The sequence below is a fragment of the Limulus polyphemus genome, unplaced genomic scaffold (assembly GCF_000517525.1).
Source record: "Limulus polyphemus unplaced genomic scaffold, Limulus_polyphemus-2.1.2 Scaffold2, whole genome shotgun sequence".
NCBI classification, from domain to species: Eukaryota; Metazoa; Arthropoda; class Merostomata; order Xiphosura; family Limulidae; genus Limulus; species Limulus polyphemus.
In genome coordinates this window covers 1,291,344-1,310,118 of record NW_013665612.1, presented here as the reverse complement: position 1 = coordinate 1,310,118, position 18,775 = coordinate 1,291,344, and the positions used below count along the sequence as shown (strand labels likewise).

Sequence of the window (18,775 nt, the reverse complement as noted above, 5' to 3'; positions counted from 1 at the left end):
TAAAACAGCAATAGTTTGAGAACCAAACATTCTGTCAGACTTAAACACGTCGTAAGTTGATACGCATTTCTGAAACATATCAAAACTATTACAGAGGATGAAAAAGACAAGATTAATTTTGAAGACATGCTTTTTCTTGTCAATGAAAACATAATATTAATAGAGTCATGCGAATGTAAGAACTCACTTTTTGCTGGTGATCTTTTCCTCAAACATAAAATTACAACAGCTGTAACTGACACCACAAAAACGATCCCTCCTGTCGCCCCAGCAATTATGATTAAAGTCGGTATACTCTCTGAAAATATTATTTGGTAAGAAGATGCTTTGGATAGCTCATGGAATATGTCGAAATTTTACCAAAATTAGCCTCACTAATAATCTTTACCTTAAATCAAGTACGAACGTATGATTCATATTCAACAAAAAACTTAAAAAAATTATTTTGGTGACATGACATTTTTAATATATTCAAATGCTTAGTCAATGAATCATATAGTTCATGATTTATTTAGTTTAAATATTGTTTTTTAAAAATGCGCTTGACATTTGAAAACGACAACAAGTTTTATATTCAATACTGATGAGCTATAGAATAAGTGAGGCTCAAAAATAACAAATAAAATTTCTATCATTTAGCTATTTAAATTATAGAGAATTTGATAAGTAAGAAACAAATAAGTTGTCAAATTTGGAAAATACTTGTAGCATTACATATCACTTAACATTTCAGGAATGGTAACTTGCAATATAAAGTAGTAAAAAGATATTAAGTATAATTTGAAAACAAAAGTCATCACATATCGTTACAAGCAAACAAACTTTATTTTTCACGTATCTAGTTTGTTTTACTACGACTTAAGTAACAGCAAAAGCAATTTTCACATTTTAAGTAAAACATTAATTGTCGTCACGTTACACACACTTACTTAATTTATATTTCTTATTAAGACTACTAACTTTTGGCTAGCCAAGGAACTGAAACCTCATAGTTTTAATTTAAAAATAATAAGTTAAAAACGATATGCAATAATCCGACAATTAATCTTTTATTTGATAGTTAATCGCAGTATGGGTTTAAAGCCCCCCCCCCATGGTTTAGGGGTAAATCTGGAGGTTTATAACGCTAAAAACCGGGTTTCAATACCCACTGTGGGTACAGCACAGATAGCCCATTGTGTAGCCCTGCGCATATCAACAAACAAACAAACGAGCTTAAAGAAAAAGAGTATTAAACAAACTCACCTTGTTTTCTCAGGTGAACCAAAACACTGTCATGGCCAAATCCATTCCATACAGAGCAGTTATATAGACCAAAATCATCACTTCGAGCCTTATGAATAATAAGAAGATTTCTTATTCCGTCTTCAAGAGGTTGTGTAACTATTTCATAACCACGAGAGTTGTCTATGTCCAAAATCTGACAAAAATAATTTCACGATTTAGTAGCCCATAAAACCGTTACTAATTGACATGAATCGATAAATGTGTGTCTAAGTTTATTAGCACGATATAATGTAAAGTAAATGTGGTTAAACCTTTTTGACATTGAAAATTCAAAGAAGAAATTACCTTATAAGCCAAAAAACATTTTAGTTCATATATTCAGAATCAACTTATCAGATACTGTGAAACAATTAGTAATAAAAATCAAAGTTCTACTTGGTATTATTTGTGACTTAAAAACAGGGATAATATATAGGGTTAATCACACCTTATATGGAAGAACTGTGTTAATAGAATTGCAGTGAATACCATCTGTGGCATCACAAATGGCATATTTAGCACCTATATAAAGTTTAGAGATCTATATATTCGACAGGATAGTACTGTTATAGATAGATGTATGGCTGAAGAAACATTTCACATTCCTCTCCGTGAAAAGGTATTTGCATGACGAAATTGTCAAACAATGCAGAACACAAGCTTTCTTAATAAAAGAAGACTCTAGCGTTCTTGTTGGAAGTATGAAATTTCATACAGGACAGCGTTTAGTATAGCCAAGAACTCTGAAACCACACGCTAAGCCAATCTGTATGAAGCTTTTATATGCAAGGTGAGTGCTATGGCTATGAAAGATAATTTTTTTTTATCCAAAATACATTGTGATGAAGCTGGGCATATTTCTGGTACCATTAATACATAATAAACAAGGATTTAACACTGAAGCCCACAAACCAAAACATTCACAAGCTTCCAGTCACACCTTGAAATCAAAGGGCATTTTCATGATAAAGACGTTCAAAGAGACTCAAATCACAGCAATCTCGTCCAACCACACAGACTTCTCAAGTTCTCAGGTGTAGCCTTATGAAAGCGATGTTTTCCTTGGAAACACTTTCTACATTGTCGTTCGTGTTGAATCTGATGACTATGGTTATTAACTATTATTGCCTAATAAGGATTAACATGAACATCATTTTAATTCTCAATAGTTCATAGAAACGCTGCTCTGAACTTTGAGCCTTAATCTAATACAGCCATATCTTCTTGTAGTCCAACCAAAAATACTTTCTTATCTAATCTGATTCATGTTGGAAAATCTTTATCAAGTTATGGTTAGTAGGAAATAGTCTGTTGTTTTGTCCGTTCGTTCAAGTATATCCAGGTCTGGTCCGTGGTAGCGGCAAACTTCTATTTCTTATATATGAGATATTTTTTTTGTACAGACTTTACTCTTCCCATTCTCTCACAAACGTGTCGTGGAATATAATTCTTTATAATGGAATATCTTTCTGAATTATCTTGTACACATTTAAAGAGCATACGTACAGCTCGCCATCATTCACTTGCACTCACTAACGTGTCAGGGAATATAATTCTTTACAATGGAAGATCTTTCTGAATTATTTTGTACACATGTAAACAGCATACGTACAGCTCGCTATCATTCACTTTCTAAGGGAGGAAATTTTCCTGAAAAACAGTTTGCAAACTTTGACAATGGTAACGGCAGTCTTTAGGTGGGATTCCGTTCAGTCTGGTGTCTATAAAGTTGTTCAGAATTTATGCTACCGATGCTATTCACAACGTTATAGGTAGTCGTCTTTAAAATTACGAGCTTCAGGCTTTATATCTCCGTGCTTTCTCGCAATGCGAACATCCTTCCCCGGAAAAGGCTATGACATATTACTTCAGCTGTAAGTTTTCCCTAGTGGCAATGCACTGTTGGATGTTCGTTAATATATTCTCAAGTAAATCATAAGCGATAAAAGTGTTGATTGTGTTGCTGAGGCTCACATAAGTTGTGGCAGTCACTGACCTAGCATTTGCAATACGTTCAAAGAAAGTGCAATTAGCACGCAGTAGCTGATCGAAAACTTTCTTCATCCTCCAGATTTCAGATTGAAAGTATGTTATCTTTGAACTCGAAATACTGTAACTTTGAAATAATAGAAAGTGCAATTAGCACGCAGTAGTTGATTGAAAACTTTCTTCATCCTCCAGATTTCAGATTGAAAGTATGTTGTCTTTGAACTCGAAATACTGTAACTTTGAAATAATAGAAAGTGCAATTAGCAAGCAGTAGCTGATTGAAAACTTTCTTCATCCTCCAGATTTCAGATTGAAAGTATGTATTATATTGTCTTTGAAATCGAAATACTGTAACTTTGAAATAATTCTTACAGCGTCTTTGTTTATTTTTGATAATAATAGATATTCACGACTTATATTTTCCAGTGACACTAGTTCTGTTTTACGTGATGAAAGCTTGACAACATGATATTATAAAAGTGAGTAACTTATACTCATCTCGATTGATCTTAGAAAAATGTTACATATGGTTCACGAGTTTGGTCGAACAAGAAAAGAGAATAGCACTCCCATTTTAATGTTCTTGCTCATAGCCCGTTCTGATATTCGTAGCTTTAATCTATATATTGACATTCTCAATTGCACAATTTTCAAGTTTGCTTAAAGTCCCGAATTTTTATTTAACATGCTCTCATCTGTTATAGTTTAAGTAGCTAATTACTAAAGACTTTATTGCCCTCTTTTAGCATGCTATGGGACATAATGGTATATTTTAATCTGTTGTACAAGTTCCTTTCAAATTCAATGAATTGGTATTTTAAGTGAGGCGCTTAGGCAACACGATTTTCTTTATTTCATGTTTCGATCACGTTAAAGTAACAAACGACAACCTTAAGGTAAAGAAATATAACACGCAAAGCGACTGTGTCAGCTAATCATAGCATACAAGTACGAGTGAAATTCTTTTGTTTTACTGGCTAACTTTTTCTTGTAGAATATTTAACGATACAGTGTATGTTGAGGTCGAAAGATTTAGACAGATTGATTAAACTAAGTTGGAGTAACTATCTTCCGTTGATTTAGGTATATTTGTTTCTAGAACCATCTGGTAGCATTTTAAACAATTTTATCTCTTCACATAGTATTCATGTACATAGAATTTTAGTGCTATTCGAGTTGCCAGATTGTGTATAAGAAGTTATATATTTAATTAATGCTTACACTTTCCATTGATGAATTACTTAAGTCTGACACAAAAGCGCTGTGAAGAAACGAACTATAATAACAAAGAAAACAAACAACAACAAAAGAGAGATTAGACCAAAAAGGCAAACGATTATTTGGTAATTTATAAGCATTTTGTCTGTCGTAGAACCTAGTTCATCGTAACTAATTTCATGTCATTTCAGCAATTTCGCATACGATTTTGGAGTTAGATTTACTAAATAAAATATGGAAAACATACGATCTGTATATTTCTTGATGCTGGCACCATCTGCTGGATAACCAACCAACAAACAATACATCGAAAACACTGTCTTTCTCTGATGTATGTATCTTTTAGCAAAAAAAAAATATATACCAGTTTTGTTACGAACATCACAACTTATTTTTAAGCAATCCAAGTTTATTATTTTAAAAGGAATAATATTTGATACACTGCCATTATGTAAAACATGTTTACTTTAAATTTTATAGAAATTCGATTAATTTGTCTAGATATATAATACGCATATCAATTAAACTAGGCTTTCCTGTTCTTATCTCAGTCTGGTAGAAACTGTCTGTTTTATGCTATATACTAAAGATTTAGATAAATTAGGTTAACAATTGACGAAAATGTAATTAAGTTTACATCTTACATTCCTCTTGTTTGAAAAATACTATTTAAATATAAAACTTTACTGCACTTATTATGGGCGTAGAACCTATACTACGACTATAATAGACCATTATTATCTTTAAGTCTCTTATATCAACGATTGTCTGATAGAAAATGTAGTGCACGCCACAAAATCTGTTTATTTAAGGTACAAAATTATATTTAAAGCAGTTCACTGATGTAAAAATCTCAGTGACTCAAACAACTGAATAGCATCAGTAAAATATGAAATGAATTAGTTTTGAGTTGGACATTTTTTCTATATTTTCTGAAATTTATTGAGTTATATTAGGTTTTTTTCTTTGAATAGGTTTTTGTGATCTCTTATGGGCTCCATTTGAAAGCATTACGAAAGCATATGCTGGAAGTATCCAACACAAGCACACTTAATAGCGAGCGTGTTTCAATTACATTAAATCAGCAATCACTGTAACTTTTTGATAATTACATTCGTTGTAGAGATTCACAATCAAACCTTGGTTATTCTGCAATGAAATTATGATAATGAAAAATAATCACTGCTAGGTTCGTTTGCAAAATACTCTCGATAATTCACACACTAATTGTTTAAAGTTTTCGTAACGTAACCACATGCTACTTTCTAAGTGTATTATAAATTCTTAATTGTTAGTGGAATATACAAAGAATATAAGGAACACTGACCTGATGGAATTTGATTATAGGATCTAATGTTTTAACATTTAACCATAATAATTAATAAAATCACTAAGACAAATATTTTTAAGACAACCTTAAGTGCGATTAGAAACAGAACTACAGATTAAGTAAAGAAATATTCTTAAAATTGAAATATCTTATTCTACAAAAGTAATTAAGAAGTACATGACATCGTAAGATACATTTAAACATATCTATGTTACTTATTATTGTGTCAAATGCATGAGCCAATCAAGCATTCATTAAGAATATGAAGAAACGTGTTCTTATAATAAAAGTTGTTCCCAGTTTTCATTTTTAACAGATAATTTCTAAACCATATTACTACTGGACATATATTATTTGGACATATTCCTACCATTTAATAGGATTATAGTTACTTATGACTGAGATCTAGCTTAGTTTCAGAGATGAACTATGCTTTAGTCTCTGAAGTCATGTTCAAATACAAGCAAACAAATGAACATGACCAAAAATACCCAGAAAACTTGCGTATATAATGTACCGTTCATATTTAATATACCAATATCTAAACATTTGTTGGTGAAAAATCATATATAGAAATTAGGAAGTCATCTTTTAAAACAGCACACCATAATAAGCAACAAAGGATCTTGAACTGTATTCAGAAATGATAACCCATATCAAACCACACCACCATAATAGTCAATAACTATGCCATGTTTTTAATTACACTAGGCAACAAAAAAATTGCTACTGGAGAAACCTTAAGTGATGGCGCTGATTTAAAAAATGTAGTCAGAATTTGTTCATCAACTCTAGATTTTGAGTTATTGTAATATCTCAGAATTTTATCAGCACTATAGGAAATACCATTCAATCAACTCAGTACAATAGATTTATGCTGTGGAAACAAGTTTACCTGGGAAATTTAATGGGTGAAAAGCATACACTTTTGATAACTTCAAACACTGATTGCGTTGTATTGGTGTAAAATTCCAAATATAGTGTTAATATATGCTATTTGTTCTCGATATAATTGTAGCGAATTTCATCAATTTTGCTTCATTTCAACGCTCACTTGCTCCACCTTGGAGTCACGAAACCCTAACTTACTCAGATTGCTAGAGCTTTCAAGAAGTTCCTCGACTGAGCATAAAAGGGGCGGAGTCAGATACCTCTCTATCACTCAATTGGTCACTTTGTCTCGCTCCGCACACAGTCAAAACAAAGTCTGATGTTCTTCCTCGCATCATACCCGCGATATAATAAAATTATGCAAAACTTTGTTTTTCGAAATCTTTTAAACTCTAGTTGCATAAACATAAATTCTTTATTATTTTTTTAGAAAATCATTTGGAATGTTGACTGCCTCCAGTTCAAGTAAAGTCTGAAAATGCAAAATTCACCGAAACAGTTTCTGCTACATTTAAAAAAAAATATTACTGTTTTGTGAAGGAAAAACATCACACACAAGGTAAAGATAGCTCACTACCACTATTTTGAATGTAAAATTGGGAACCAAAACAACAAACAAAAAACACTGGGCTCCACATGTGTGTTGTACAAGTTACACATCTGACTTGACACAGTGACTGAATAAGAATAGGGCAAGTATGCCATTTGCAGTTCCCATGATATGGCGTGAGCCCATTGATCATCCAACTGACTGTTATTTTTGCGTGACTAATGTTTCTGGATATCCAGGCAAAATAATACATTAAATATCCAGCTAATGCATCTGCAACAAAACCAGTACCTCATGAGGATGATCTTCTAGTGTCACATCCACTGTGAAGAAGACAATGAATCATCTTTATCTATTCCTGTGGCATCTCAGTATAAACTACCTCATCTGATCCCACAAAAAGAGCTAAATGATCTGATTCGTGGCTTGTCTCTATCAAAGCAGCATGGGAAACTTATTTGCTCTCGTTTACAGCAATGGAAATTATTATTTCCAGAAACAATAGTTTCAGTTTATTAAAGTCGCCATCAGACTTTTGCTTCTCACTACAGCATGCAAGATACATTGTGTTTTTGTAGAAAAGTTGATGCACTAATGGAAGAATTAGGCACCAGTGTTAGTCTGAAAGCTGTACTTCTGCATAACGGAAACACTAAGCCATTAATTCCTGTTTGCTCATGCTGTGAACATGAAAGAAACTTATCAAAGCATGCAGATTGTACTTGAGGCCATCAAATATAATCATCATAGGTGGAACATATGGAATGATCTAAAAGTTATTGCACTCATGGAAGGCTTGCAGAATGAGTATACCAAACATTAATGCTTTTTTGTGTCTCTAGGGCAGCAGAAATGATATATACTATTTCAAAAAAAAGGAATGGCCAGGGAGAGAGAGTTTCATACCAAGAAAACAGTTTGTTTGTTTGTAATTAAGCACAAAGCTACACAATGGGCTATCTGTACTCTGTCCGCCACGGGTATCGAAACTCGGATTCTAGCGTTGTAAGTCCGCAGACATACCGCTGTGTCACTGGGATCCCAAGGAAACAGGATATTGAATATCAACTTTTAGTGAATCCTCAAAATGTGTTTATGCTCCCACTTCATATTAAACTGGGGTTCATGAAGAATTTTGTAAAAGGAATGAACAAACATGGTAATGGTTTCAGATATCTGTCTGAAAAGTTTCCAAAAATCAGTGAAGCAAAAATTAAAGGAGGTATATTTGTTAGGCCACAGATTCGGGAAGTGCTGATGGATGATTATTTTGAAACAATATTCAATAAGAAGAACTTGCTGCCTGGAAGTAATTCAAACTAATTGTCAAAAATTTCTTAATAAGTCACAGACATAAAAACTATGCTGTAAATGAATGATGATATGCTCGAAAACTACAGGAAAATGTCAGTAAAGGTGCACTTCTTACACTCCAACTTAGAGTTCTTTCCAAATGGTCTAGGTGCAGTGAGCGATGAGCGTGGTGGGCGCTTTCACCAAGACATATCTATAATGGAACAGTGGTATCAAGGACGATGGACTCCTGCGGTGATGGGAGATTACTGTTGGTTCTTTCAGTTTGAAATTGAGAACATGCACAAAAGGCGCAACAAGTGGAGCGTGAATGTATTTCCAGTATATAATCTTGTTATATTCATTGCTTTTTTAAAACTGGCATTGCTCTATTATGTATTGATTTTGAACATTCTTAAATGCAATTTTCAATAAATAAATAAAGTTATTAAAGAAAAAGTTGTTATTTTCAAGATATATAAGAATATTTTGAATAAATCTATCATAACTCGAAAAATAGAAGTACTTAGTGATTTTCAATATGAGTTTTAGAATCAGCATGGTCAAACTACTCAGAAACAGTGATCAGTAACATGTTTTAGAAGCTTATTATTGTGATGCTGCATTGTATTTTTATTATTTGCACAAACAAATGGCTCATCTCAGATAAGGTAGTAAGGATACAAGGCAATGCACTTATCATTCTTCTTTCAAAAAGTTGCTTAATTATATACTTATATGATTTTAATAGTTTATAAATATATTCACAAACACACAAACACATAGATTCCAAAGATATGAGACCAGCAGGGTTTGATCAGTAAAAAAATTAAAAACAAAATTGAGAATTGACACCGTGAAAGTGTGTGTATTATTGCACAGTTTTACACTTTAAGGTATTTTAATATTTACAGTTGAACTATTTCTCTATTTCTTCATTCTTTACGCCTAACGTGTTTTATTAAATTAACCCACCACTAACACTCAAAGTTTCAACAATAAACGAACTACACTGTTTTGTTAGCTCAACTTCGGTCTATTAGTTAAGAAGCTTTATTTTATTTGCAGTTAAGATCCACGTCATTTTAAAGTATTGAGAAGAATGCTCTGAATGAATGTCCTATAAGCATAGGACAATCTAAAATCCTCGCTAAAGCCAAGAATGAACAAAACTGAGAATAAATATTCACCAGTAGACTTAAACCGAAGTTGAACGAGCAAAACGGTGCGGTTTGTTTAAAGTTGTATTAAGGTATTCTAAGATTCGTAGATTGAATTGTTTCGCTATTTCTTAATTTCTTTATCCTAACAAGTTAGAAATGGTAGAATCTCAAAGAAGAATTACAAAACTCCAAGATGTAGAAGTCTTAATAGAATACGGAATAGGTAACCGTGAATACAGTTGAAACAATAAAGGATAAATGTAAGGATTTATGTTTCTGCAATGACATAACACATTTTTATCGATCATATGTTTTTTACATTCTCGACTAAGATAAGCCAACTAATTTAAAATAGATAAATTTTGGCACTTCATGTGCAGAATTTGACGACATTTTTCTTCTATGGTCTATAATATTCTATTCTCTTAGTTTAAGACACATTACTTTCAAGGCATTGACGCCACAATATTCTTTAAGTATTTGATAGTCTATATGTAAACAAAACAGATTAGTTATTTTGCTTTGATTCTTATTCTTAACAGTGTTCTTTAGTTTCTCACTTAATATTCTCAGTATCATTTTGAAACAGTATATGGAAACTTTAGTTACGTTTTCTGGCTTTAGCGATGGTTCATTTTGTAAATAGTAAAGAATAAGAGAAAGAGGTATTTAGAAGAGGTTCCTCATCACCTATCCAGTTGTGGTGTAATAAACTGTAAATCTGTCGTATGAAAAATTATCACATGTAATTATCTCACAGCACTGAGAGGAATTCAGAACCCTAAATATTTGAGCTAGTCTGTCCTTTGTTGTGAATTAGTGCATTGTGATTTGAAATATTTCTTGTATATAAACTTTGTGACTCGTCCTTTGTATAGCACCGTATCATGTGTTTAAGAGAACCTTTGTTAAGCTAATACAGATATCCATGGCACACATAAATTACCTGTGAATTCTTAGTCCAGATGACTCGTGAGGGTTGGGGCACGGACGTTATCATGCACTCCACTTCTACAGTTTCTCCTTCGTTCCCAAACTGGTTCTTCTTCGCAGTAACAATAGGTGGTCCTGCCATGCGATCAAGATATGTTATTACCGTGTAGACAGAGGAAGATTAAGATGTTATTTGATCTAAAATTAAGTCTCAAACTTACTACATTAATACAAACAAATAAATCTGGTCCATTATTATAAGAACTAGCGTTCGGCAGTAAAAGGAAGTACCTCAATAATTAAATTTTCTTTGAATGTTACGTTGTATAGGATTGTATTTTCATTATTGTATAAAGTCACATAAGTTACAAATTCGCTTTCTTAAAGAAACATAACATGAGCATAAAATCGACAAGAAGAATTCCATAAAACAACTTTTAGTGAATAAATTAATCACACATGTTCTTGAAATTGTTAAGATAGTAAAAACAAACATATGCATAATGTAACTAAGTTATTTAAACTTTCTATGACTCATAAAAACAGTCCAGCTTTCGGATGTTGAATCATCATAACATGTGTGCTTTTTACAACAGAGTATCTTCTATGGCAAAAAATATAGTTTTCAAACAACCTGAAAAAAATTCGCAAACGCTTTATCCATAGTTGTTCGCGTCCCGACATTCAAGCTTCAGACTTTCCAAATATATATAACATAAATGCAGTTATAGAGAATCATTGACAAACTTACTGCTATAGAAATAGGGCGGCTTAAAATGCTTTTCAGTTCCAACAAAATTTTTCTATTGATAACACGAAAACGTTATTTACGTCGAAGCGAATGCTCTATATTTGCTTCCCTGGAGGTTAACTGATAATGCTAGGTTGGGATGTCGAATTTTCCCAATCATTTTCATGTCTACTTAAAATAAAAAAACCCAGAAGTTCTTATTTTGTTACAATATATATATATATCTATATATAGATGTATATATTTATTTATTTAACTATATTTTACAATATCAGTGTGTAGCGAATGTTCTCTCAATACTGATATAACATTAAAATATTTTTACCAGGGGTGCTCTCAGCTCATGTATAAACAAGTTTAATGTACTTTAACGTTTTAGAAATATTTCATTACAGTTATGTGCCAACATGTTGTAGTGAATATTCTGGGACACTTTATTCCAAAGACCTTGATGCGTCAATATAGTTTACAAACGCTCTAAATGTACACCTGTGAGGACGGACGTTTTATAGTGCTTCTCAAGAAAGCACTAAAAAAAAAAGAAAGAAGAGAGATATATAAAAAAGTTGGCAAGCAAAGTGCCCAGAAATAACTGTAGTCTCAACTTTCGTCTTGAAGCTGGTTGACTTAGTATGGTTAATACACTGGAGCAAAGAACTACTAAGTTCAAAGATTTCGCGCGTCCCCGAGAACGTGCAAACAAATCAAGTGCATAATCGTTTATTTATGTGTTTATCCTTCGTTTCGGTATTTCTAGCTGAACATAAAAGAGAGAACTTATTGGTATCATTTTTTTTCCAGCTCTATGTATATTCACTCAGTGTTTTTGTAATCGATTATCCATAATTAACATACATCACTTATATGTTATTGATGCTGTGATACCCTAAATCAGCGTTTCCCAAAGTGTGGGGCACCATTCTCAGAGGGCGCAAGTGATCTCTTGGGGGAGGGTGCGAGCGATTAGGGTAGAGTCAATAGTGCAATAATGAAGAAAAGAATTAAGCGTTGTGATATATATATATTTTTATTAATGAAAATAATACATAATTAATACAGAACATATAGCATTTCTCGCCACTTAACTCACTGTTTCACTCATATAAAAATAGAGGGGGCGCACAAGAAACCATATTCATTTAAAGGGGGAGCTTGGATGACAAAGGTTTTAGGAAACGTTGGTCTAAATGATAACTTAGACGTTTTATGTAAATTCTGAGAACGCATGAGTAAAAACGAAGGAGAATATGTTACAACATGTCAACCATACTACACCTGCCAGGGTTCATCAAACCGGTTGGGATACGACAGACATAGCAGTGATCTAGGTGCTATATATATATATATCATCAATTTTCACGAACAACTGTTAGGGTCTGCGAGTAGACTGTAATTATAATCAATTTTATTTTACGTCATTTACAAATCATATTTAAGTTAGAGTTATATCTTAGAAGATCAGAGCGGAACTGGAAATTATATTTGATTTAACTGTAAGAGATTCGTGCATTTCGCGTTCGATGTTTGGGAATTCAGTAAATCCAGACTCAAAAACGCGCCGCTCAGTTAATTTCTAATTCAAACTAAAGCTATAAACAAAGTAAGAGGGATAATGGTTGGGATTTTTAAGAGTGAGTAAATAAAATCTGTATGATCATTTTTTTAGATAATGAAACTCCAAAAATGATAAGACCTTTCTATTGGTGATTCCAAAAACGCAAGAAAAATCGCCTGGTGTGGTATCAAGTATAATCTGTATTATAAAGTGACCTGTGTTTTTATGCCTGTTGTTTCTACATGTTTAATCTAGTAGTGGGAAAACGGTAAGTTTGCAGACTTACAACGTTAAAATCCGGGGTTAGATTCCCCGCGGTAAACACAGCAGATAGCCCACTACGGTTTTACTCTAAAGCAAACTTCTACGGTTTTACTCTAAAGCAAACTTCTACTGTTTTACTCTAAAGCAAACTTCTACGGTTTTGCTCTAAAGCAAACTTCTACTTGTTTTCGTTTTTGTACGTGACGAAACTTTTCAAATTTCGTATCTCTGATCACCGTGAAACTTTCAAAGTATTTGGCATGCTATACAGAGAGTTTCTAAACTCCCTACTTTATTCATTTTCTCAATTTTACGAGTTTTACAGCAATTTTAATATTCTCTCTCTTAGTATTGCCAGAGTGTTGTCGAATGATGCACACGCACACCGTCCAGCCATCTCTGTGACGCTAATGAAATAAACTCCACGCCTGGCGCGGGTACCTTTGCTAGTATTTAATAGAGTCCTTCTCGTTGATGATTGAGTTACTTTAATGACTTCTCTCTACCAGAAATAAAATCACCTAATGATCTACTTATAATAATGACAGTTTCAAGTGTTAATTGGTTTAGAGGCCTTTAACTGTAATTTTATGTAGATGATCAATGCAATTGAACTGGGAAAGTGAATATCACATTCAAATGGGATTTTCGTATACAGAGAGGTTGAAGTTTCATGCACAATATTTCATCATTTTAGTAAACATTAAAATATCAATATCTAGTTTAAATTCACTGTTTTAATCGTCAAAAGCTTTGCAAACATTATTATTAATCAAAGTAATTGCAAAATTACTGTATAATTATCAACATTTAAAGGAGCCCGAATAACATTGGCGAATGAATACATCCATTTTACTAGAAGTAAAAATTCATTTAAGGTTCGACCTGTTGTTCGGATTCAGTTGGAATTATTAGCTCTCTGTATTATGTAACGATTACCTTTATGTTATATTTAAAACTACGATTAAAATCATATTTTCTATACATGTTGAAGCTAAATTATTCTTAACTTTTCCTTTGTATGTCATTTTCAACTGTTTTTACCTAGGTATCGCTTCCCTTAATTTTTCCATTATATATTTCATATAATCAATCAGATGGGACTCTCAGGTTCAAAGAGAAACTCTTGAACCATTGGAAACACCGAAGGGTGAATGAGCGACAATGAAACTATAAATTTCCGTTCACTATATATCTATATATAATGACGCTAATTACGTTGACCGATTATTTGTTTAGCTTAACCTGTGCTTTTATATGATTAAGCTGCTAATGAATTATTCGGTGAGAGAGGGTCATTGTATGATTTCGAATGAATGAATGTAGACCTAGTTTTTTTTCAGTTCTAATTCGGGCAAAGACACGTACAAAATATTTTGAAGGAGTGATTTAAACGGCTTTTAAAGACCGCGAAACATCAGCTGGACCTTGTCTTAAGTGGAACTGTTGTTGTGCCATTTGGTAGCTCTGCATTCCTAAGCAGATCGGAATCTTTAGAAAGGAGCACCCATTAAATTCCGACTTTCGACGCCAGGATGAGAAACACCGTGACAGACAGTGAATAAAAACCACATTACAACTGTATAAGAGTTGATGCTATTTTAGAACAATCCTGGCGTCTCTTTTTTCATGCCTTTTTTTCTTCAAACACAAAATGTCTTTCACATAAGCAAAAACAAATTATGTGCACTTGATGTCGCCATGATAATAGTGATTTAACAAGTTTTGATGAACTGATATAACAATTTTTAGTTAAAGCATTTATTTAAGTTCACTAAGTGAGTAAAAGTAAACTGTTATTTAAGTTTTTTAAACATGATTACAATGACATTTTTAATTATACTGGTCAAATACTATAAGTCACATATATAATCGTTATATGGATGAAATAACTGTTTGTGTATATCTGAAGGTGATTATTCTAAATTCTACTAGACTGCGTTTCAATTATTTTTAAACTCACTTAATGTAATATTACACTAAACAATGAAAGTAACTGTTTAGTGCAGTATATGATATATAAGTAAAAAACACTTAAATCATATTTAGATCAATCTGTAATTTGCACACAAGGAAAACAAGTTGTACTTTATTAAACACAATATAACATGTAATTTATCTATTTGTCTTATGGAAGATACAGTACGACATGCCACACAAGTATGACACTTATTTTCGGAGCAGTCTGATGTGAATAAGTGCACTTCAATATGTTTACTCGGTTATCAAGAAGCAGCTTTATTTAGATGCCATTACGGTCTTGGATCTCAAACGAGTATACGAGGGTATAGAAAATAGCTGTTACCATTTTGATAAAAGAACCTACACCATCACACATACCCCCCCCTTTTGTAAATCAAATATTATAATATTTTATCTTCATATGCATATTTCGTTAGATAGTAAAACACTTACATGACATTAATTATGTAGTGTGTATATGAAAAATGAGAATATAATGTTCACATTATATAGCCATTTCGTTTTTTGTTGAGACGTATAGGTAACCACACAAAAGGAGCTGGATCTACGACTTACCAAATTAATCTTTAGCGTCAAGCAAATGGAGCTAGAAACCAGTTCTTGCTCTTAAGCCTCTTAAAGTTTAATGAGTTCACTGTTTTTATAAATGTAAAGAAAACAGCCAAGATGTGGAGGAATTCCTACATAGATATGAGTGATATAGAAAATAATTATAGTTCACATCCTTGTGTTGGGTGGAATTTTATTCAAACAGCGTGCAAGTGAAAAAATACTTAAATCAATTTCACACTTTCGGAATTATAAGAAATATGTGCAGAAAGTTGTAGGCTAAAGAAATTTAATGATTTCACTCATAAAAAACCTTATTCTGATCTCTAAGTATTAATTACATTCATTTGTTAGGGTTTATGTGGTTTGAAGCACATATTTCATCTATATGATAACATCCTTTACATCTATTTCATATAACTCGAAAGGATATTTTAGGTTTAAACATTTATGTAACATATTTGGGTGGGATCATTTGAAATTTAAATAATTATCCTATTAATCTCTAAGACGCTTTTAGGTACAAGAATCTTTTGCATCAGTATGATATGAATATATTGGATTTAAACATTTATTTCATCTACATGTTTGAACTTTATTGCATCAAATATACTTTATTGTCTGTCTGGTATAGAGGAATAGAAAGTTATTTCAACAAATTGTTTATTATTGCAACCAAACCTCAATTATTTTTTATAAAGTCATTATTAGAGCGAATTCCACGTACTGTTTAGGTTTACGAAAAGAAGTCAACCAAGTTGGTTACGGTAGAACATAGAATATAAGAAAAGTTTCTAATTTACATAAACCACTGTCACTTAGCGGAATATAAACATCTTGAAGGCTGTACGTTGTGCCACTTCCGAGCAGCCGCAAAATATAATGCTTTTAGAAGCTTTCTAACGCGTTCCTTCTTGTTAGTTGTTTTGTCTTGTTTTTTCCAGTTAGCCCATCAAACTTCCATGTCATATTAGTTTCTTTTGGCAAATGTTCTTCCAATATTGTTTACTTAGTTCCCCAGTAAGTTAAGTTGCTGCTAACCAATGTTTCAACAGAATATATGTATTATTTCTATACTCATTATTTGATCTTACTCAAAAAATTAACAGGATTTCTACACGTTCAACCATATTTTATTAAAACGAGTTTTCGGATCCAGTAGAGGAACAGTCATTAGTTAATGCAGTATTAGATCCTACCTAAAGCTCGTTTTAATAAACATACTTGAATGTGTAAATATCCTTTTTATTTCTGCTTAGTGATTATATATAAGCTTTGAGTCTTAAGCAAAATGTACTATTTGATCCATTTAACCTAGAAATGAAGCCGTGGTTAATTCCTCATTAATCATAATTAAAAGATTTTAAATGTATTGTAGTTACTTTTGATCCATTTAACCTAGAAATGAAGCCGTGGTTAATTCCTCATTAATCATAATTAAAAGTTTTTAAATGTATTGTAGTTACTTTTGATCCATTTAACCTAGAAATGAAGCCGTGGTTAATTCCTCATTAATCATGATTAAAAGTTTTTAAATGTATTGTAGTTACTTTTGATCCATTTAACCTATTAACGAAGCCGTGGTTAATTCCTCATTAATCATAATTAAAAGTTTTTTAATGTATTGTATTTACGTTTGGATCGGAATCTTGATGTTTTTTAAACTTTGGGGTAACGGGTTGTGTATCTATTCTTCTATAATTTTAAGTACTTATGATAACGTTGTGGTTTGCGAATGTCGATTGTTATCATGGTTAGTAGCATATGCGATCACCTAAGTCTTATTATTAATGACTTACTATTTTTTTAATTTAAGTTTAGTAATTACTACCTACTAATTACTAACCAGTTTTTATTCTACGTTTCGGCAGGCAAAACATAGTTACTTACCATGACAACGATTTTATAATCCTTATGGAATTTATATCCTACAAATCATTGTGTACTGTGTAAGCCGATATTTATACCTCCTTAAGTAATAAATATCCATTTAGTGAGCTGTAACTTTTCAAACACGTGCTGCATTTATTATTAAATGTACGTTTTAAGTACTCCCTGTTATAGTGTAATTTCGTAACTTTTCTCTCATAAATAATTTCTATAACCCATATATGAATAGCAACATATAATGAAGCATCGTTCTTACATATATAATGGATACATGTTGACTACGCTTTGCTTTTCATTTGTCTACATCTAGGCAACAAAGGAAAAAGAGCAATCAGAGCTTGCATATCTTCGTCCCGCCGCTCCTTTTTGAGATTGCATGCGTATATATTGGATAACGTCAATTTTGACCTTCGAAAACTCAGAAAATCTTTCTCAGATCGAGAATGATCAATGATCCGGATTATTTTCTGTAGTGTGCCCATGAAATTTGGTACAAGTCCGATCACACTTTACAGAATTATTAATCCAAAACCGCGAAAATGCCCCATACTTTTTACTTTAAAGTGATCCAGAATCCGGATCCGGACTAAATTTGAAGAGGCCTGTCTTATACTGACTTCCCATCTTGTGGAAAAATTTTCGTGTAGATCTGTCAATCATTTTTTGAGATAGGCGCGAGGAAACACAGACAGACAGACAGACACACACACGGACCCTGCAATACTCTCGCCCGCAGAGATAATGAATGATCAGAGCTCTTGTGAACCAAAAGGCAAGCACTTCAAATTAGAACTTATTTAGTTAACTTTATAGAAATATTTTACAGGGGTCTATATTTTTTTCTCAAACATAAGCAAAGTTTAAGAGATTTAGAATTAGTAAAAGTATAAGGTGAAATAATGTTTTTTCTGCTGTTTGAAGTAGGTAAAATCTCAGTGTATCACACGTTTATAAGGCTTAATCTCTACCGACAACGCTTGATAGTGGAAATCTTGTTGGGAGACTCATTATATATTATAAAGTATTTTAACTTGTAACACAACAACAACAACAACAACAAATCCATATATGTGAACATAATATTATGCATTTGTATAAATGATACGTATGGATATTATGTTTTAAAGAAATGTGGCTGTTGAACTATAAA

General features: G+C 32.3%; 1 protein-coding gene across 1 annotated transcript in view; it reads right to left on the bottom strand.

Annotated features, from left to right (window-relative positions):
- Positions 1–18,775, bottom strand: part of LOC106467537 (irregular chiasm C-roughest protein-like) — a 51,705-nt gene that overhangs the window by 8,157 nt on the left and 24,773 nt on the right. Inside the window, exons 9-11 of the mRNA XM_022396791.1 lie at positions 10,647–10,768; positions 1,246–1,420; positions 188–298 (exon numbers count right to left, since the gene is read on the bottom strand). Coding sequence (XP_022252499.1) covers positions 188–298; positions 1,246–1,420; positions 10,647–10,768 — 408 coding nt within the window. The remainder of the gene's footprint in view (positions 1–187; positions 299–1,245; positions 1,421–10,646; positions 10,769–18,775) is intronic.